This window comes from Physcomitrium patens, chromosome 23 (genome assembly GCF_059467195.1).
Source record: "Physcomitrium patens ecotype Gransden chromosome 23, ASM5946719v1, whole genome shotgun sequence".
In the NCBI taxonomy this organism is placed as follows: domain Eukaryota; kingdom Viridiplantae; phylum Streptophyta; class Bryopsida; order Funariales; family Funariaceae; genus Physcomitrium; species Physcomitrium patens.
Genome location: NC_143432.1, coordinates 11,357,927 through 11,380,121, shown reverse-complemented (window position 1 = coordinate 11,380,121; position 22,195 = coordinate 11,357,927). Strand labels below are relative to the sequence as shown.

The following is a 22,195-nucleotide window of genomic DNA, read 5'->3' as shown; positions in this document are numbered from 1 at the left end:
TATAGTAATCATGATGAATGTGGTTGGTTTTTATTGGTTGCATGTCCAATAATGGAAAAATGAATCTATTTTTTTTTATTTTTTTTTTTCATTCATGATGGTTAGGATGGATGGATTGATTTAGTAAAAATTTGGGTCTATTTAACATTTCTGTAAATAAAAGTATATATTCAATAAATAGTATATAGTTACAAACATATGATGTTACAATCTTGTAATTTAATATCTATTTGTAGTTGGTTTGAGTCACCTAATTAGTGCACCTGGAGCTTAAGCAATTTACTAACATGGCACCGAGACGGAGGAGACAGAGAGCTGCCAAGCCGCCTTCAGTTTGTAGATAGCAGTGCTGGATCGGCTATGGCTAGGCAGAATGCCCGGCAATCACAACAAGTAGATGGCCTTCTCTCGCTTTTGCGCGGATCGCATTGTGAGGGAAGGAACATAATTGCTGTAACTCTCGATTGTCTCCATTTGTTTCCAGTTTCTACAGATTCCGTGGAACAGCGGTTTCAGTCATAGTTACAACCGTGGTTGCAGGCATGTCCGCTACCTTTTCTACCGAAATCAAACTTCTGCCGTCGAGGCCGCAAGGAAAGCTGTAGAGGATGGAGAGTTTAAGCAACGTCGGAAGTGAAGATCGATAGAAGATGAGCACAACTTCAAGGATGCATCTCTCCCTCTCTTTCTTGCTCTTTCTTGTTTTCCAAGTCACAGGTTGCGGTATTTGTCCAGCCCTAAGTCGTTCAACCGAGGAATGCGTCTGAGGAGGTGATGACGGCGCGGTATTCGATGCATAAGTGCAGACATCGCCGTGATTTAACCAATCAAGACATAGGAATTTCTCTTCATCGTCGTGTAAAGCTCATTACTAAAGAACCCGACGTTTCGCCGGTAGAGATGACGAGAGCTGGATGAAGCTGGATATGGACGAATTCTGTCAGCTTTAGGAGGGGAAACCTCGCTACGGTAAATGAAAATTGATGACGGCATTCGTCGTTGTCGGTCGGTGGGCGGAAGAAACACCGAATGATGAAAGAGCGGCGCGAATTTGCAGAAGCCTCTTGATGAAGCTATTGCAGCTCGGTGATGAGATTCCATTTTTCCAGCTTCCTGTCTATAGATTGTCATTCCTCAGACTACGTTTAGCTTCGCAACAATCAAACATTGTTTTGTTTTTGTTTCACGTGTTTTTTCTTCTTTTTTTCTTTCTGTTTTTTCCTTTTTCTGGAGATTGTTGAGAGGTTGTACGCATGTAGCATGCCGGATTTTGTTCTTCAAAAATTGCCTCAAGTTGAATTAGGTTTTAAGTTGTAAAGGCTTACAGTTATGGGGATGTTACTCACGTCCAACGCCATCGTGGCGCTCAATAATGGTGACGTCGAACTGCGCCCCGTGCTCCAGGTTTGTGTGAACGTGATTGTGTTTCGAAAAGAGATTTTTAATTTTTTGAGGATGTATCTTAATTCGAGCGGGAGAGAGTTTTGCGCGGTGAGAGTGTTATGGTTGGTGGAAGGGTTCTGTGGAGGTTAAGTACTTGAGTAGATGGGGTCAAAAAATTGTGTTGCGAGTTAGAAGACAATTTTTTGGTTTGAATTCAGCGGTGCAGCTGTTTTTGAAGCTGAGAAGCGGCCGATTTGCGTAGCGTGTGGTGCACAGCTTCTCGCTTGGGAATTGTTGAAGCTTCTGTGTGGATAGCTTCAATCACTTGCAACTGTGATATGAATTTTGAGAAACTATGTGGTTTAGGGGTTTGCAGTGACATGTAAAAGCTTTCGGAATACTACGGAAGCGAGAGAAATTTTTCTAAGTTTCAGGCTGTTCAATCGATTATATCGTTTATAGTGCAATTATTGGATTCCTTACAACTATATGTACCCTGCAGATCGTCGACGTTCGTCAGATAGGGAATTCACAGACTACGACGGAGCGGTTTAGATTGGTTCTTTCGGACGGCGTGCACCTTCAGCAGGCAATGTTGGCGACGCAGCTGAATGAGAAAGTAAAAAATAATCTGGCCGTCAAGGGATCGATTGTGCAGCTGCTGGAGTATATATGTAACACTGTTCAGAATAGAAAGTAAGAATTGCTGGAAAGATGGCATTCATTCATGCTGATAGCTGAGATGTAGTAATTCTTCTTGGGCACCACTGAGCTATCGCATCGTGGTTTTACATGCTGCAACTTGCTTTTAAAATTGCTGTCTTGTCTTTGGAAGCATCGTTCTTCAACTAGCCTTCAGTGGCTGTAAAGTGAGGTATCTTGGTTTATTGAATTGGCGGCGAGACGCCTCTTCTGGCTCTCGATTTCTCCATAAACAAGTTTGTGCATTTACGAAAAGAGCTCCTCAACTGTTATTTGTCTCTGACGCATCGTCCTGTAATGGGTCGCAGGATTATTATAGTGCTTAACATGGAAATCGTGGAGACTAAGGCTGAAATTATCGGTGATCCAAAGCACCTGATTGCAGGCGGAGAGCATCAAGCACCTGGTCCTGGTCCTGGCCCTGGTCCAGGAAGTCTTCAGCCGCAGCAACCACCGCCGCGTATTTCTACTCCTTCGAGTGCAACAGTTTCTGCTAACAGTGGCTCTAGTTTCAGGCCTACAGCTATAAACATAGGTCAAACTCTTGGGACGGGGTTGGCTGATGGTACTGGAGGGTTTAATATGGGTCAAGCACCTGCAAGTCCCTACAATCCATATTCCTCTGCAGGCGTAGGAGTGAAGCCAGAGTCCGGGTTACATAATAATGCAGCTGGTAACGGAGCAGGAGCGGGATATGGTCAGCAAGGTCAGCCCCAGAATTCTTATGGACGCCCTATGGCTGCCTATCAACCTGCTCCGGTGTACGGTAACCGAGGACCCATTGTAAAGAATGAAGCGCCTGCAAGAATCATTCCGATTGCTGCACTGAATCCTTATCAGGGTCGTTGGACGATCAAAGCTCGAGTTACATCTAAGGGGGAGATCCGGCGCTTTCACAATGCAAAAGGGGAAGGCAAAGTATTCTCCTTTGATATGCTGGATGCAGATGGTGGAGAGATTCGGGCAACATGTTTTAATAATGTTGTTGATCAATTTCATGACCGTATCGAAGTAGGTAAGGTGTATTTAATTAGTAAAGGTTCTTTGAAGGCTGCTCAGAAAAACTTCAACCATCTGAAGAACGACTGGGAAATATTTTTGGAATCACAATCAACAATTGAACCCTGCTATGACGAGGATTCATCGATACCTCAACAGCATTATGACTTTAGACCAATCTCTGAAGTTGCGACGTTGGAAAATAATGCTATGATAGACATTATTGGAGTGGTTATGTCAATCACTCCAACTGTCACAATCACGCGCAAGAATGGCCTTGAGACTCAGAAAAGAAGTTTACAATTGAAGGATATGTCAAACCGTAGTGTAGAGCTTACGATGTGGGGTAATTTTTGTAACAAGGAAGGGCAAGAATTGCAAGACTTGTGTGATTCGGGGGCCAATCCGGTGTTAGCTGTGAAAGCTGGTCGAGTTAGTGACTTCAGTGGCAAGTCCGTGGGCACAATCTCTTCCACACAATTGGTTATAAATCCTGATCATCCAGAAGCACGTAAAGTGCGAGATTGGTTCAATCGGGAAGGAATGAATTCAACAACCGTCTTTCTGTCTAGAGAAGGTGGAGGTGGAGGGCGGCTGGAGCAGCGTAAAACTGTCGCGGCTATCAAGGATGAAGGACTAGGTCGAGGTGATAAGCCCGATTGGATTACAATAAGAGCGACTGTCTTCTATATTAAACCAGAGAATTTCTGCTATTCAGCCTGTCCTCTTGAGGTGAACGGCAAGCAGTGTATGAAGAAAGTTACAAATAATGGAGATGGTACATGGCGCTGTGATAGATGTGATCGTTCTGTGCCCGAGTGTGATTACAGGTTAGATGAGCACCTTCTCATCATTCTCTTGGTAGTTTGACACTTGAATCATTTTTTTTATCTGAGATATGATCTTCAATTATGATTTTAATCTTTGTTGTCTTTCAGAGGTGTTAATACAACATCTTAAACGAAGATACTATTGCCATTTGATATTATGTGCAGATATCTGCTGAGTATTCAAGTTCAAGATCATACAGGTCCAACATGGATAACAGTTTTTCAAGAGACTGGAGAGGAGCTCATGCATCATACAGCGAAAGAGCTTTTTCTGTGGAGTCAAGATGAGCCACAGCGATTTAGTGAAGCTATACAGAAGCTTACATTTATGAAACATATATTCAAGTTAAAGGTCAAAGAAGAAACATACAATGATGAGCAAAGAACCAAGTCCACATTGGTGAAAGTAGACCCTATGGATTGGATTTCAGAGAGTAAGCTAATGCTAGGTTGGATCAAAAATCTGAATTCAGGGGAGCCAGATCATAGAGTGGCTGGTATAAAGAGTGCCGCAGGTGTTTACCCAAGTGCGACACCTGCCTATGGTGCGTCCGTTTATACACCAACTGTAAAACCAGCTGTGGAGGCACAGAATAGTTATGGAGGCACATCTGGTGGTTATGGTGGTTTCGCTGGAGGTGGCTCTTATGGGGGAGGGTCTGGCGGCGGAAGTAGTACGCAGTGCTATAAATGCAAACAGGAAGGACATTTTGCCAGAGATTGTCCAAATTCTGGGGGAGGAGGTGGCAGCTATGGGGGAGGATCTGCAGGATACGGAGGTGGGACTGGTGGCGGATTTGGAGGAGGTGGAGGCAATTGTTTTAAATGTGGTCAGAGTGGGCATTTCTCTAGAGACTGTCCTAATCAGGCAGGAGGTGGTGGTTATGGTGAGAGAAGCACTGTTGGAGGGACCTATGGTGGGGGTTATGGTGGAAGTCGAGGGGCTGGCTACGGTGGTGGCTATTGAGAGCTGGGAGTTGGTATGAAGCTACGATTAATGGTATTTCTCTTCTTGTTCTTATCTTGAGCAGTTTTTATGGATTGACTTCAACTGTCTCGTTCCTGGATAGGGTAAGGAAAGCAGTACAATAAAATTTCACTGCAAAGTTCAAAGACGAGAACTGGAACAGCAAGATCGAATGGGGAATTGTGCATTAAACGAGTACCTACCTTCATCATAAGGCTTGTAGTGCCCTTAATATGGAGGTGGTTTCTCGTTCTGAAGGCCACAGGGCGATTGAATCCCATCTAGGCAGATTAAGTGATATTATGTATGCATAGTCAAAGCAGGACACCAATTTACTGTTATCTAGGACTGAAGGCACGAGGACCACTGTCGAAAATGTAGATAAGCAGCGCGGGGGTTAGACGGAATTCCTGTTTGATGACCTCATGAAAGCACTAACCTCTGCCTCAGAAGCTCTCATCAACAGCAGGTTTTCTTAGTGTACGGGTCGAATGAGCGTAGTAAGTTTTGTAAATAACACAAATTTTAAACTGCTTTTATATTTGATGGAGAGATTTTTCCTTTATTCTTTTGAGTTTGAAACAGTGCTCAAAGTGTGCAATACCCTTCGGCATTTTATTCTAACTCACAATTTGGGTGGAACAGGTTGTCAGAGCAGCATGGTCTGTTGCTTTTGGTCATTTATTTTTCATTTTCCAGCACAAAATCATGGAAAGTATTGCACTCAGTGGTGTATTGTATAATAATTACCCAATCTAAAACCAGATTTACACAAGGACTTTGTTTCAACAACATTACTTTCAACACTATATTATGCAAAGGCAAAGCCAACTAGAGGAAGGTTATAAAAGTCAAATTGTATAACAAAGAATAGATGGAATTTATAAACAAGTAAATATTGAGTAAGGCAATCTAGTAGAAGACAAGATGTTGCAAGCTTGCCAATTAGAAGTTTGATTGGTCATTGATAGTATTAAGTGCATATTGCAATATGTATGTCTACAATAAGTAGACATAAATAAAGTTGGAACTATTTTGGAAGAAGAAACAAAAAGAAGAATTAAACAAGAAACAAATTTCTTATCAATATGTAATTCGGATGACTCCAATTGTATTATGGTTGAACAATCCAATAATGTATTAGCCAAGGATGATATTATTTAATTAAAAAAGTATATAACTAAATGAAAGATAAGATTGAATGCAAATGAATAAAAATAAAAATAAAATGTAGAAAAAATATCAAGAAATTAGATAATGAAGTTGAAGATGATTGAAAACAAAAAATAGAAGCAAAGAGCAACAACTTACCATTCTAATAAATTTATAAGACAATGTAACTAAAAAAAACCTGAAGTGGTTGATTTAACAAAAACTATGGATAATTTAGATTAAAAGTTTGGTATCAACCATCATTATTATTTGTAATTAATGTAAGGAATATCAATGTCTTAAATTATTAATTCAAATTATTATACAAGGCTTTACAATACATGCACCTATAGTGATATACGCATAATTAAATTTCTCTTTGGTGTTTGGATCATAAATTTTAACAGTTAATGGCACTTAATGATAAGCATCCAAAGATTATTGTGAAGAATATAAAAAATATTGCTACTCAAGCCAAGGATATATTGCAATATACTTATAGTTATAAGCATTAAATTTATGAAGACTAAAAGCAATTCTTTGTAAGCCAATATTACAACAAAAAAAAAAAAAAAAAAAAAAAAAATTGAAAAAATTAGTTTCTTGAAGAAGATAAAAATTGGAATTATATTTAATTGTGAAAATACAAGTAAAAAATAAGGAGATTGTGTAGATCCAATACTTTTTAGTAATTAACTTTTTAGCTAGTTTTAAAAGTTATGTTGTATTAATTTTTTTTATCAATTTAATATCCAATTTTAATTAAATTTTAGTTTTTAATTCATTATAATTCATTAAATTGATTATAATCAACTTTTAATATATACGTACAATAATTTTAGTTAAAATAATAGTATTTTATGGACTAAATAGTTTTGATTATCAAGCCAAAGAATTAATTAATATAATCTAATCTCTTTTATCTTATAGTGCATAAACTATATAATTGCAATTGTATTTGGTTAAATCCATTAAGTTTATTTTTTATGCTACCTTATTTATTTGTTGTTGTAGAAATTGAAAGATATAATTTTGAAAATATTCTTCTTAACTATAAATGTAGAGTTATGTCTTATTTATTAACTTTCTTACTTATAATTCATATGGCCTATGTCCAATCTTTCATCATTTTTGATATAATACCAAAATCACCAAAATTAGATAATTTTTTAATATATTTTTTTATATTTTATATTTTAATTTTTTTAATAAATAATTTAATTAAATCATACTTTTACAATTAAGACACTCTTATAGCATGGATCATAAGATATATAGTATTTTATCAGAAAAGAGAATTAACATATTTATTTGATTCAATTATATTTACTAAAATATTTTATGGCATGATATAGATAAAAACAAAATAAAATAAAAAATAGCTCCAAGTTATCTCATTTTTTAAAATTTATAAATTAGGGATATTATGTCCGAAATTGTTACAGATGCTTATGAAAACAATTTTTGAAGCAACTACAACAATGGCATTTCAAAAATCATAGTTTATCTTTTTGTAATGCTACAAGTTATAATGCATTTTTTGTTTAAATAAAAATTTGCAATGCATCACAATGTTGTAGAAATGTTTTTACATTCTTAAACAAAAAAAAAAAAAAAAAAAAAAAAAAAATGTGGCATATTATCATTACAGCTAAAACACCAAGTAGACTTGATTTACAATATAATCAAAAAAGTCTCTACCAAGAAAAGAACAATTTTCAAGTACAAATCTAGAACCACAATTGAAGTTGCTAAAACAAAAATTGTGGCAAATGAGATATGCTCAATTCTTCCAAGTAATGTGAAATATAATTTGGAATAGAGATATTTAACTTATATATTCATAGAAATTATCAAGCTTCATGTTCACAAAATACAAGTATCATTTCTAACAAACTCTTATGAACATAATTGATACATATGTTTGAATAGATAAGAGGAGTTAGACAGAAGTAAGTTAAAGTATGTAAATTTGGTAATATCTTGTGAAGAAGCTTCTTAGAAACTTAATAGACATGGATTTGACTTTTTCCATAGCTATAGATAATATATAGGTTGAAAACTTGCCAAAAAGTTGGCCATATGTTGCACATGTTGACTACTTATGATACAAGTTGGTCATGTGGTGCACATAAAGAAAACTTGTCTTACAAATTCAACACATGTTGGACGTTCTATAGAATATTGATATTATATTGTATCACAACTATTAGATGAAAGAAGAAAGAAAATATTATATTATAGAAGTTCTCATTCAAACTATAATAGCAATATATTATAGTAATATAGATAATAGTCAAAAAGATAGTAAAATTAATAAAGGCTAATGCTATCATTTATATAATAGGTTTCTACTTACTTTATAGGGCTATGAATAAAAAAAAATCAAGATAGATTTAAAAAATTAGTATGATGGATATCTTAAGAAAAAAATTGAATTGTAGCTTCTAGCAAAAATTTCCTAAAAAAACTAGATGTTGATATCCAAAGAAGATTGGTTGTGAACCTAGATTGAAATTAGACCCCAAGATACAAACCTCATCCTTATGGTGAATCCAAGATTCTTTTATTGATCATAGTAGAAACCTATTATATAAATGTAAGTAGAAACCTATTATATAAATGATATAGAGCATAGATAGAAAGCAAACTTGCTAAGATTTGGTTGAGAGTTGATTTTAAGTGATTAGGATTAATATGTAATTTTTGAGATCTTTCAAAGTATAAGGTGTTTTAAGTAATTTGGATTTTTTAAAAATAAAAGAAAGCTTATATGTTTAAAGATTTCGTGAGCATTCTAGCTTATTAACAAATATAAATTTGTAATCTTGTATATCTACTTGTCTTAAATTTATTTATGAATTTTAATTAAAATTAAAAATTAGATTAGAGGTTATTAAAATCAAATTAGGTTAAAGTCTTAGAATTTGAATTTCAAGAATTAGTAAGGATTTTATTGATTTTGAGTAATCTTACACTTGAATTAAAGAAGATTTGTGTAAAAAATTTGTGAATTTAGTTTTCAAAATATTTTTTAAAACTTGTATGAAAGTGAACACTTTAATAAAGAATTATTACTATTGAAAGATCAACATTAAAATTAGAAAAAAAAAAAAAGACATGCCATACCTTAGTAATGAAAGAGTATTTTCTTTCAACAAGTAAGTTAGAATCTTTTCTAAATTATTATACTCGTTTTTGACTAGTAAATTAAAATAAATGAAATAATTTAAGCAAGATCGAAAATTTAATCAATAGCTATTAAAGTTTTAAAAATTTTCTACAATTAATTAGAATTGGTTAGATTTTTGTTAGAATTTCATTAGAATTTGTAGATTATCTTTAGTTTTTGTTATAAAAAATTTAAGATTTTGATTAGGGTTTTATCAAGATTTTATAAGGTATCTTTAAAATTTTCATAGAATTTTGTTAAGATTTTATTAGAATTTGTTAGGATTTTATTATGATCTTTTCAGATTTACTTTATATTCTTTAAGGATTTCTATATGATTTCTTTAGTTTTTTTAAAAGAAATATTTCAAGTTAGTTTATGGTTTTTTATGGTTTATTTTTAAATATTTCATTATGATATTTTTATAAAAAATGGAAATTTTTTCAGGATTTTTTTCATATTTTTTATTATGTTTTATTATGTTTTGTTATTATATTAATATTTCTTTAAGATATTTTTGAATTTTATTAAAATTTAAATATAATTTTTAAGATTATATTAAGGTCTATTTAAAATTTTGTTAAAATAATTAAATTTTTTATTTGTAGAAAATACAATTTTTCTTCTATAATCAAATGCTTAATGTATTTTAAGTTTTATTTTTCATGATACAACACCAAACAAGATATTGAGATTTTTACAATCTTCAAGGTAACATAATAGAAATGAAGATCTTCAAGAATGACATATTCTTCTTTAAATAGATAGAAAGATACAATACATTTGATATCACAACATTGGAAGAAACTCTCAATGTTTGGTGATATCATTAGAGGTAGAAATCATTTCTAATGGTATTTCAAATGTAATATTTTATAGAAGTTATAAAAGTCTCAATAATAATCAAATATCATGGTAATCTTTTCATCTTATTATAACACATTATTATTGGTTGAAAAGACATATAAACTACAATTAAAAGAAACAAAGATTAGAATATGTGACAAATACAATTTGTTGCATTTTGGACTTACTCAACATGTGGTCATTGCTCCTCATGGAATTCATTATTAAAATGAGAGGTAATTTTATAAATATAATCAACACTTAAAATTACTTAAATAAAAAGAATGAGATAGAAATAAATAAATTTTAGTAAATTATATAATATCTAGTGGAAAAGCTTTTTTAAAACTCAATAGATATGGATTTGATTTTATACATGTATCTAGGTGATTGATAGGTTGAAAACTTAGTCAACAAGTTAGTTACATATTGCACATGTTAGTTACTTGTGATATAAGTTGGCTACATGGCATGCCAAGGTAAACACATGTTAGAAGTCCTTCAAAAGTTTGCTATTTTAGCTAGATAGTATAAGCAAGAGTGAAGTCTTCTTTGCTCTTGTCAATGTCTTTCTTATTATTAGTTTTGTTTCAAAAGTCTCTAGTCTTCTTCTTTTTTTTGTAATAGTCATTTTAATTTTTGTATTATACTATTTTTGAGTGAAAATCTACTCTTTTTTAGTAACACTAGAGTATATTGACAATTTGATATCATATCCTTAATACAATGTTTAGAAAAGAATTTAGTTTATAAAATTTTAGAAAAACACTCTTTAAAAAAACACCCTTAAATTAAAAGTTTCTTGTCAAATGTTGTATTTTTTATTATAATACTTCTAAATTTTAGTGATGATCATTTTATTTCAATCCATCCACAACTATAATGTATGTTTTGGTTTGAAAATCTAATCTTAATTTAATTATTTTCATATCAAAAAATATTTATTTATATATTTATTAAATTAAGTAATAGTATTATTACACTATTTATTTTATTACTTTTAGTAATATTCTATTTTAAGCTGGACTTTTATTTGTGGTTGATTCTAGTTTTAAATTTATTTTTCTAATCTTCATCTCTTTATTAAAAATTCTAGAATTTTAAGATTTATTTATTTATTATTATTATTATTATTATTATTATATATTACTAAGAACTTACATTAATATTATAACATATAATTTTTTTTGGAATTTGTTCTGAAGATTTGACATCAAAATTTAAAAGAAAGTTTTGGTGTAATGGTTGCTTAAATGATTTATCATTTTTTGCAAACTTCAAAAATTCTTTAGCTATAAGTCCATGAGATTAGGTGGCAATAGATGCTTTCTTAGCCACATAAATTATTTTCAGAATTTATTTTTTAAATTAATATAAAAAATATTAAAACATTCTTAATTTTTTTAATTTTTTAAACTTAAATATTATAATTGACCAATGTAAATCAAAGAAACCTTGTTCACATACTTTTCAATTACAATCTAGATCTGATGTTATTTTATAAATTTTTTCAACTTCTAGACAGAATCAATCTTTTATTCCTATCTTACCATTGCATATTTATATCAATTTTTATTTGATATTTTACACAAATAGATATGTTACGTTCCATTTTTCAGAAAATATATATATATATATATATATATATATATAATTCATTTTTTAGGAATTATATTTTTAAAATTAATAAAAGTTTATGAAAAGTAAAATTTAAAAAATTGAAAGAAATAACTAAATTATAGCTTTAGAATTACAGTATTTCAGATAAAATAATAAAAATAATTTACAATTTTTTAGTCGTGTTATAAAATGTGTTGTATTTCTTTAATTATTTCATTAGTTTAGTAATTTTGGTTATTAGAATAAAGCTGAAATATTTCTTCTAGCATAATTCCTTATTTATAAATGCATTAAAAAAATAAGATATAAATTTATTTACATTTTTAAGTTTTAAATTCAAATATTAAAATAAAAAATTTTAATAAAAAAAATATAATCTTTTATAAAATTAAATATTAATATAATTGTTTTTATTTCTAAGAACAAATATTTATTTTCAAATAAAACTAGAATACAACTACAAAGATTATTTTGTCCATATGAAACTACTATTCAAAAAACATATATTTTTTACAATCTATTTGCATAATTGGTATATTTGTGAGATACATTTACATATATATATATATATATATATATATATAAGATCCAAAAGTAAAGAAAAGACTATTTTGTTATATTAGCTATTACATTCCTAACCAAATCAAAATTATCAAGTATTTATCTGAACAGATATTGCCTTTTGGATGTGCAAAATTTATATATACATTACAAACCAAAAGACTAAAAGAATAATACTTAAGTAGTTACAAACCATTACTCTTTTCTATAACATTTTTGTAACCAAGTGAGTTCTTTGGTTCTTATGTATTTGGTTGTCATTTCTTTATTTCTTTTTCATTTGTATGTCTCACCTTTATATCTTGTTTAATTTTCATGCAGAATTAATAAGATGTGCTTAAGTGATTCTCTGTTACATTGTTTGCATTGTCATTCATTTTTGTATCATATATTGTTATAATGATATGTATTCATCAATAATTTAAACATATTTCTCCCAAAGCAGAGACTTCCAGTACTACTATGTATGTATATACCAATAAAAAGAGAATCAGAAAACAATGCTGGTTTGCTAACACATTTAATGCTAATTTACAAATGTTAACAGACTTGACATGTTCAGGTACACTTTTACAAACTAACTTCAAAACAGTTATTTGGTAACATGAAATGACCAGTTCAGGAGAAGAATTACTACAAGATAGCTCTAACAAAATCCAAACAAACAGTCTCAACACAATTCACCGAAAGAGGAACGATCCAAGAGCTTCATCACCAATTCCACCATCCCCGTCTTCGTCAAGTCTTCAGATGTTTGTTTGCAGTGGCAGCAGCAGCAATACTGCAACCATCCTGACCCAGAGCTCCAATCTACCAAGCAATCGCAGCTCTCGCTTTTAACTCTAATGCTTTTCCCTGCAAGCCAGGATATTACAACATCTAGCGAAAGCTTATGTGATATTTTTCAGTACAAAACAAAGCTATAGGTAGCGGATCATACCAAAAAAATATATAAGAAAAAACTCACAAAGAACAGACCGGTGTATCATATATAGCCGGTGGTATAAAACCCTAACTGCATCGCCTCCGTAGTCCGATGTTGTAGCCCAGCTCTAGTGGGTTCCGCATCAATGCTCGGAACACGGCTGGACTGTCAACGGATTCCTCGAAGCTAAACCCTACTAATTCGACGATATCGTGTGTGTCATCTGCCATTGCTCCTGTTGCGTTGTTTAAGAGCTCTCCGTGAAATGATATTTGGTGCTGGTTTTGGATGCTAGCGGTTTGACTCCAGCTGTGATGGCTAAGCTCGGAAATGACCATTTGCCCCCACCGTGGAATTGTACCATAGAAATTGCCCACTTACACTGAGATGTTAACTTTACACAATGTGAGGAATGTTTTGTTGGAGTCGGGAGCGTTCCCAGAAGCGATTCCATCATGTGGGTCGCTGCTTCCGTATCCACAACCTAGCGCATCCAAACAGCGCATTAGGGATCAATCACTTTCGAAGTGCGAGTGGAAATCCGCTCTACGTTATGAAAACTTCCTGTGCAATAGGATTTCTACGCTTAAACTAATTGTATGTTATCGATTGGAGAGGAAACTGATAGGAATGGTGAACATACCCTAGCTTAAACTTCGTTCTCCCCTCGACCAGCTCCGTGTGAGTGACCCACAACCCGAAATTTTGTTTCATTCTCGAGAATCGTGACCCAAGTGGTTATGATCGGAACCTCGACGCGAGAATGCTACAATACCAATCCTCGAGCTGAAATTGCAGAATCTTCGAGAAGAGGAAACAGACCACAACGCACAGGCTCGTCATTTCCCCAAAATGCTCCGTTCCTTCAGAGGGTGTATTGCAGTTCACTGACAACGCAAGCGTTTGCTAGGTACACCCACCTTACACACTCTCATCTTTCAATCTCAAGCTCAATTACTGCTTTCCATAGCCTACGCAAATAAGAAAACGCCAACAATACTCGGAAATTTGACGCTCGATCGCGCATTCGACCTTGCACACAGACACTTATCTCAAGCTCTGCAAAAGCTTCGACTGGGAGTGGAGCTTTCGGAGCATGGAGCAACAACCCATTCTCGGCGAAGCCCCCGAGGCCGAACGGTCTTCGGTGACCGTTACCGTCTTGGAGTTCGCAGTGGCAAGAGTCGCTGTGCAGATCACGGCGATAGGGACCATTGAAATGATTTAGTTTGTTTAGTGTGTGAGTTTTTTTCTTGGACTAGTGTGGTGCCACGTGTTCAAATTAGATCTAAAAGAAAAAATAATAACTACAATACCACATACAAAGCTAAATTAAGGGATGAATGAGATTAACATAATAATTTATCAAATTACATTTTAATGCCTCAGTCTTTCAAAATAATCATTGCATTTCAAGTTTACTAATTTATAATAAACTCAAAGTTTACTTTTTTATTTGTAATTATGGAAAAAATAAGAATCCTAACTGATGAATTCAAATAAAGATTATAAGTCACATGAACTTTGTCTATTGGCAACAAATGATGCTTTCAATTACAGTTTATTTATTTATTTTAAATCTTAATATCAGATATCATAATTCATGATTAATAGTAGAATTTGATAGTAGAAGTGTTCATTTTTGTTTTTTTTGTTTTTTTTCTTTTTTTCTTTTTACTTCCAAACATGACCTTGATTACTGCATATTGGTATATAACTTAGATCAAAGGTTTAGTGACCATCAAAGTCATTCTTTTACATTAACTTGAATACAAACATCATTAAATATAAGTAGTAAAAACAAAACACTGTAAATAAAACTTATTCAAAAGTAATAAAAATACATGTACAATAAAAACCAAATCAAGGATGACAAATGTGACAGAGAGGCCGAATTCTCTGCGCCATGATGTACCTCAGAGAGGCCGGCATAGCTACAAACAAACATTGCGGACGGCCATGAAAATACATTGGGTCACACCCAGTGGACTACAAATCTGTAATATGGGGAATGCAAAAGCTAGCATCATGGAGAGGAGTGAATGTGTAGAGAAGATTTATCAGATACCAGGAAAAGCACATCACAGAAAGTGTCATCTCACGACTTAATCAAACTGCAACGAGGGATAGATACGTGTATATGTGTGCATTATACATACATATATATATATATACATACATCCTTAGAATCATGCGTGACCATCTCTACACGACTTATTAACCTTGATACACGAAAAGTGTCGCGCAACTGTCCACTAGGCACATCTGGTTTACATTCGCTTTAATAAACGACTATACGAAGTGGGTATTGCAGATCTGGAATCCGCTAGGGCAAGCTCTCTTAGAATGCCCGTGGTTTCCTAATCCCCACATCTAAGAAACTAGGAAAAATCGAAAGGGTCTCAGTACAGTGCATGCAGTAAGGATGCCGTGAGGTCTAGATAACTTAACCTCCTCAGAAATCAACTGGTAGTCTATGTGATGAAGGAAGCAGTCCACACTAGATAGCCGCAAGTAAAATCTGTGATATTGTCAAGGATCGTCCAGCCCTGCCGACGTTAAGACTCAAAGAATGCTTCGTTTGGCTCGTGACTTCGAGTACTGACGAGTTCTATCCCGCCCCAGTATGTTCATTGCTGAGCCATTCACTTCCGAAAGGAGAGAATCTTTAATACGTCGTAAATGTACATCACATGGCCTGCTCTCAAGCATGGGTGCAAGCCGTCCTTTCAGACTGACACTCAGGGAACCTCTGGGCACACACGGCCACGACCTATCTATGACACGTTCATGGGGTGAAAGCCACTTGGAGCTCATGAAATCAAGAGTGCGCCACGGCGGAAGCGGCATGGAGTTTTGATTCAAGGATGTTTTCACTGCTTCTGACATAATTGGAAGAATTTGCTCCAATCTCTCCGTCGTCCCCACTAAAACAGTGGGAAGAAGCTTGAGAGTAGTGAGGTAGTCAGGGGTCGCCCTCGCTAGTACGAATTGCTCCTGGAAGTCCACATCCACTATCAAACGCTCCCCGGAGCCTTCCACATCGATGTACTCGTACTCACCCATGTGTAATGTGCCTGTGTGCAAGGCAACAGAACATAATTTGTCATGATTCATACAGAAATTCAATACGAGGTGCCTCAACTGCACTTATGGAAGCTACATACAGATACCCTGTGCAGTAATGAAACGAGAATCACTAGTCCAAATCGGGACCCTCGCACACCATTGACAACTGCACCCGCAAAACTCGGAAAACGTCAAAAGAGAGGAAACTGTTGAATACCTCTCAGAACACATCCATTTCCTTCCCATTTCGCTTTGCAAATAGCCGCATCGAAACCTGCGGCACGCAACTGCTTGACAACCAAGCGCTTGATACATCCACCCCTGCAATTAGTGCCTTCGGAATTGCAAATCAAGTCCGTGTCGATGTCGATACCCAAAACAAGCCTCCGGACGACATTTAAGAGCTCTGCCTCTATACCTCCATATGAAGAAGTCAACGCCTGCATCAGTGAGCATAAGCATATAGGAGTCAACCAGTGCGCACATTCAAGTGGCGAGATAACTTGATCGCAGCCCGTAGCGCTTCAGAACAGCTCTTTGTACTACTCCCTAAGTTTATGGAATCGACGCCAAACAAGCAAGATTTGGCACTCTGCTAAGGGCAACTGAAGGCCTTGAGAAGAATATACGCAGGAAAATTGTTACGATGTAGCCATGTATGGCATTATCACTTGGAGGATATTATTCGTTCTGGCCTCAAAGAGCGTAACTGCAAAATACAGTACATAGCTATACCCAAGTTCTGGGCTGTGATTCGGAGCACATAAATTTTCACTTGATGCAAATCCACGCTAAAGAAAGCGAAGCACCTGCAAGTTGTCACCAAGCTTGGTGACGCCAGGAGATCCGCTGTCACTGTCGTCTTCGTTGGGGAAGCCAGGAGAATCGTTCTCAATGAAATCATGTACCATTGACGCAAGGTCGTCGCTGTCGTTGTCATAGTTGCCTTGCGCTGGAGCACTAACAGCCAGAGAACAACCTTGGCTGCTGAGGACGTTGGACCCAGAGCCCGCCTTGCCTGTAATCCACGACGCGTAACGCTGTGGAGTGCGACGTGATTTGTGCCTGCTGGGAGCGGAGGGCATGGCATCCGCAACTGCGAATTGTAGTGTGTTAAGATCTACAGAGTCCCATGTCGCGTCTGTGTCGCTGTGCATCTGGTCACAGAAGAAGGGGTAGCTTACATACATTGTAGTTACAATCGGTCCGGAATAGCGCAGTCCAGGCATTCTTACGGGTAACGTTGCAATTTTGTCTAATTCAATAATCTAGTGGCTTCAGGAAGCTCTGCAGCTATTCAGTTTGATCAACAATGTACGTGTATGGTTCACGGATAAACTGTAAGACTTTTGTTATTACAAGGAAGAATTTTTCTCTTCGAAACTATACACGAGGAGTGCCGATACCCAAATCTCTGTTCCTCATGAGGCAATGACCAAGAGACGAATGCATGCCGCAGGGTGACTTCAAAAAGAAAATAAGCTCTGTGAGACAGGGTCAAATTCACCGCGGTCTACAAACGTAGATTACAGGTTCAGGCTGGCAATTGATCAATAGTGAGGAACAAAGTGTGTGTCATTTTTCGAGGATCGCGCTTCCGACACAGGACATGCCCTTCACCCTGAGAAGCTATTGTGAAAATCCTGGTATATCGCAAGGCAGTTTAGCTACGCCGTGACATATGAAATCGCCTCAAGGTAGGAGCAAGTCAAAGAGGACCGGGGAAGACATGCGAAAGATGATTGCTTTCACTGGAAGTAGAGATCTGCATTCCAAAATGACGATTGTCAGTTCGATACGAATCGGCGCATATGACAGACGCATCCCATACTCACTGGGTTTCTGATAAGGATTGCTTTTGAAAACTTCCGAGTCAACTTCATCAAGGGTCAACTGGAGGACGAAGACAACAATGCACTCCCATCGGGCAGCGCGTACTAGAGAGCTTCTCTCGTCGTGACAAGCCAATATTCTGATACATCCATCACTCCAACACACAAAAGCTCTAATTCAACCGATCCTAACCGCATTTACCCGCTCAAGCTAAGCGTACCGTTCAAATAAACACCGCACTCGATGGCATCACCAACCACGCTAAAATTCGTTCTGTAACACCTTTAATGAAAACAAAATCCATGACTGAAACGTTATCCTCGTAATGCACTCCTCACAAAACCTTCACCGAATGAGAATATAACACAAAACCAACCCCCGACGGCAGCAACACACACCACGCGCTTCCGAAACCAACGACAATAAAAACCCCCTTTCAAGCTCCCGTACTGCCGACTACGCAACATCCTCAGCTACCATTCCTCCCTCGTTTCCACGAAGAACAAGAGCTACTCCTCGATTAAAACGAAGACTCACCACTTCCATTACTTGCCAAAGAGCCAGAGGGAAATAAAAACACCGCGGAATGTCCCGGCCACAAATGCAACCGGAACTGTGTCCAACTCCGCGAAAATTTCACCAAAAGCTCTCAAAAACACACAACGAGGCTTCGAACGTCACCCTTGTGCCAAAACGCAATGCGAAACAGGGACAGGGGGGGGATTGACAAGCAAAGCTGTGCGACAGAGGGGCGATGGCAGAAAGCTCACTATTGTAGAGATAGCGTTGCACGAGAGACGACAAGGACCTGGCATTGTGCACTTGGGCTCGCCTGGGAAGGCGTGCCAAGCCAACGAATGAATAAGTCGGTTCTTTATAAGGATTTCTTGCTCCGATTAACCTCCATTACTGGTCACTTTTACCTTTTCTACCCCACTGTGCTCATTTCATACTAGTCTGATCACCTTATTCGAAGGCCGATGTTGAGGGGAACGCGGTTAATTTACGTTCTAGTGACAACATGGAGATGATCCTTTCTATCCATAATTGGCGTGTTGGTGAATGGATGAATTTAGATGGATGCATTGGGATGGATGACGTTTTGTGTGTGGGTTTGGGGTGGATGAAATGTATGAGCAAGTTGCGAGAGGTAATTATGTGACATTGTTCCAGTGGATGTGAAGAGCTCTTTTTAGCATTTGTTTATTTGGGTGGTTAGTTAGTAAGTTATGTAGAGAGTTTTAGAGCATGCATTGGATTTGTGTGTGTGTGTGTGTTTGTTTATTTTATTTCTTTTAATTCTTGCATTTGAGATTGGCATGATAAAATCAAAACACAAAAATCAAGGTGTTTGGTTGTGTATACTAGATTGGTTTCCAAATTAAGTTTCTGTGAGTTCTTTTGTGAGTGTGTAATATGTAAATTCACATGCATGCACCATTTTTGCATTCCATATGAGAATGTATTTTTTTGGAGTTTAATCCTACTCTCATTGGTTCCTTGTACCAAGTGGTTGCTTATTTATATATGTTCCTGAATGGGTCTTTTTAATTATGGAATTTTTATTAAACACAAAAAGTTTGATGGATTGAAGAATCTCTTACATAACATGAAAAAAGCTGGTCGTTAAACTTAGTCTAAGAGTACATCATTTTTAAATCAGTGGATTTTATCATCAATACCTTAAACATTTTAGCTCACATGATATAATAGTATGAGATGCCATGGTGTTTGTTCGTTTGTCCTTGATTTACTGCTTGGGATTTGTAGATTTTCATTGGGTCTTTTATGGATTTAAATCAACATCATCATTCTCAAGTCTAATTCTATGCACTACCTCATCTCTCAAAGCAAAACTTCATATTTAAATGGTGATCATAAATACAATGACAATGAAATATGTGAATCTTAATGTGCATTTCTATTTCAGTAATTAAACTAAAAAAATTACAATATTTATAAAATAATCGCACTTACTATAGATAGATATATATATATATATATATATATATATATTATTAACTATTAATTCTATGAGAAAGCTTCAATTTAATTTTTCAATTCAGTTATCATAACTTAATGATACGCAAATAGTTATACATAGTAAATCAAAACAAAATATAGCTGTGATACTATTCAAGTAATCTGTTTCAATCCACAATCATTTTTGAATGTGAGAGCACCTCATTCGAGACTGCGAGCCTCTTTAAATATAACACCACCTCACCACAAGAATAAAAATTCAGTAGAACTTTTCCTATGATATCCTTGTTGAATTTTATTAAGTGCTCCCTTTTCCTTTGTTAGAACATTAAGGAAGTGTTTAGAAGTATTTTTTATTCTTATTTTTATTTTAATGTAGAATATTGAGGATGACTTCAATGTTTCTCCTACATTCTTTTTTGCAAGACTTCCATGTTGAAACACTTTACATAGCAAGAGAGGCATTTGCAAATATTTGTGTTTTGTATAAATGCCAAGAAATTTTACTATTTAAAAAGATACTTAAATACTACTTATAAATTTATATTATAATTCCTCGAATTTTATTTAATATAATTTGGATAATTATTATATAAATTAACATAGTTGTGAAAGATCTAAAATCATTTGTTTGTTGGTTGGAAAATAAATATTCATAAATTATATGGATATTGCTATTGCTACCACAACTTGCCATCCATCATATGCCATTATAGTTTTTGCTATTAGTGTATTTTATGGAGCACTCAAATATATATATCTATAAAGAATGAGCACTTTATCTACTCTGGTATGCATCAGCAATGTTCCATAAAGTGAATTATGATGTGCAATGGAAGTGTAGAATAAATTGCAGTGGTATCAGCAAAACCTATAATATCATGTGGTGGATGGCAAATTATGGTGGGAATAGCAAAAACTATGGTGACATTAACAACACCCAATTAAATTGATCATTTTATATTTTTTGAGTCCATTTTTTACAAGAATTATAATTGTTGTTGAAAATATGACAAAATAAAAACCAAATAAGGATTTTTCTTTCTTTTCTTGCATGTAACATTTTTACATCTCAACTTTTATCCAAACAGACTTTCAAATAAAATGTTCTTTGACATAATTTACAGATTGTAATTTATCATGTAATCACAACATGCTGCTACAACAACCATTTTGTACCAATTGAATTTACTGTTGGACAATCTTCAACATTTGATAATATGATTGAAAACAAATAAATAAACATAATTGTTTCTAGTATTACTAGAGAAGTGTTTAGAGCATTTGATCTTCACAAACACAAGTTACTGAAACATTACTGTGTTTACATACATACACAAATTTATACCCATTATTTGATTATCATTTAGAATTGTCAAATTATGGGTGTATCTGTTCTACGTCGGAGTACAGATACAAGTAATATACGCTTTGATAATGAATGGCCAGATCGGAATCCGCATTAGTGGTGAAGCTGTGAGCCGTCGGATGTCACCTCATGCGAACGTGACACATTATATAAAACACCTGCGCTATTTGCATTTTGCCACAGTGTCTTGTGCCCTGCCTCGATTGGAGTTTGCGAATAGACGAATGTCTTCGCTCATCGTCTCGATGAGAATCATCCGATCGTTTACGAATATCACCCATCAAGTATTTACTTGCGGTTTACAAACGCTAAAATCAAAAAACAACGTCGTGTATTATTTTTGTAAACTTATTAGTGTAGTCACATTTATTTCACAAGAAATTAATGAAATAATGTTTTTTGACAGTCGAGAATTTATACATATGCAATTACTTATAATGTATACAAAACCAAGTACATAAGTATCAAACAAAATTTTCAAAATATAATTTAAAAATAAAAATAAAAAATCTTCCTTCTCCATTCGTTTTTCATTCTTTTAACTTCCGCATTAATGCTTCATTTAACTTGGATTCTAAAAATATTTCGTTTTTTAATTAAAACGGACAATTCTTCTTTAGTCAAAAAACAAATAAAAACAAAATATTAACTTTGTATAAGCATTAGAAACTTTCCAAGTGGATATTATATGAGCTATGTGTTTGCCTTTACTGGATTTTTTTTTATTTTTTTTATTTTTTTTCCCAGAATGCGTAGAGGCTGATTAAGTTAGAGACTGCTTCAG

The 22,195-nt window shown here is 34.7% G+C and overlaps 2 protein-coding genes and 1 long non-coding RNA gene across 6 annotated transcripts; 1 reads left to right on the top strand and 2 right to left on the bottom strand.

Annotated features, from left to right (window-relative positions):
• Positions 1-1,011: 1,011 nt before the first annotated feature.
• On the top strand, positions 1,012-5,446 carry LOC112276003 (replication protein A 70 kDa DNA-binding subunit A). The gene is made up of 4 exons (XM_024506910.3): positions 1,012-1,404; positions 1,886-2,079; positions 2,394-3,914; positions 4,080-5,446. The coding sequence occupies exons 1-4, from the start codon at positions 1,330-1,332 to the stop codon at positions 4,879-4,881; spliced, it is 2,592 nt and encodes an 863-aa protein (XP_024362678.1). The 5' UTR covers positions 1,012-1,329; the 3' UTR covers positions 4,882-5,446.
• Positions 5,447-12,722: 7,276 nt separating this feature from the next.
• LOC112275581 (uncharacterized) lies at positions 12,723-14,223 on the bottom strand. Of its 2 annotated transcripts, none has more exons than XR_002967764.3 (3): positions 13,801-14,223; positions 13,200-13,641; positions 12,723-13,087 (listed from the first exon to the last, which is right to left on the bottom strand). It is a non-coding gene; the product is annotated as an uncharacterized LOC112275581 (long non-coding RNA). The 2 variants fall into 2 exon arrangements; XR_016500313.1 differs by having other exon boundaries at positions 13,211-13,641.
• Positions 14,224-15,288: 1,065 nt separating this feature from the next.
• Positions 15,289-18,894, bottom strand: LOC112275893 (uncharacterized). 3 transcript variants are annotated; one of them, XM_090246662.1, is made up of 4 exons: positions 18,280-18,894; positions 17,036-17,991; positions 16,444-16,666; positions 15,289-16,234 (listed from the first exon to the last, which is right to left on the bottom strand). In XM_090246662.1, exons 2-4 carry the CDS (start codon positions 17,453-17,455, stop codon positions 15,723-15,725), a joined length of 1,155 nt encoding a protein of 384 aa, XP_090102788.1. In that variant the 5' UTR covers positions 17,456-17,991; positions 18,280-18,894; the 3' UTR covers positions 15,289-15,722. The 3 variants fall into 3 exon arrangements, with proteins under 3 accessions (XP_090102788.1, XP_024362392.1, XP_090102787.1); XM_024506624.3 differs by having other exon boundaries at positions 18,597-18,894; XM_090246661.1 differs by having other exon boundaries at positions 18,830-18,894.
• Between the last annotated feature and the right edge of the window lie 3,301 nt (positions 18,895-22,195).

What these genes read in the sequence shown, in the direction of transcription:
- LOC112276003 (XM_024506910.3), top strand. Translation starts at nt 1,330, where the DNA reads ATGGGGATGTTACTCACGTCCAACGCCATCGTGGCGCTCAATAATGGT. An exon ending in AACACTGTTCAGAATAGAAA is followed by an intron (nt 2,080 to 2,393) that starts GTAAGAATTGCT and finishes AATGGGTCGCAG; the next exon opens with GATTATTATAGTGCTTAACA. An exon ending in GTGCCCGAGTGTGATTACAG is followed by an intron (nt 3,915 to 4,079) that starts GTTAGATGAGCA and finishes TATTATGTGCAG; the next exon opens with ATATCTGCTGAGTATTCAAG.
- LOC112275893 (XM_090246662.1), bottom strand. Translation starts at nt 17,455, where the DNA reads ATGCCTGGACTGCGCTATTCCGGACCGATTGTAACTACAATGTATGTA. An exon ending in AGCTTGGTGACAACTTGCAG is followed by an intron (nt 16,667 to 17,035) that starts GTGCTTCGCTTT and finishes TCACTGATGCAG; the next exon opens with GCGTTGACTTCTTCATATGG. An exon ending in AAATGGATGTGTTCTGAGAG is followed by an intron (nt 16,235 to 16,443) that starts GTATTCAACAGT and finishes CCTTGCACACAG; the next exon opens with GCACATTACACATGGGTGAG.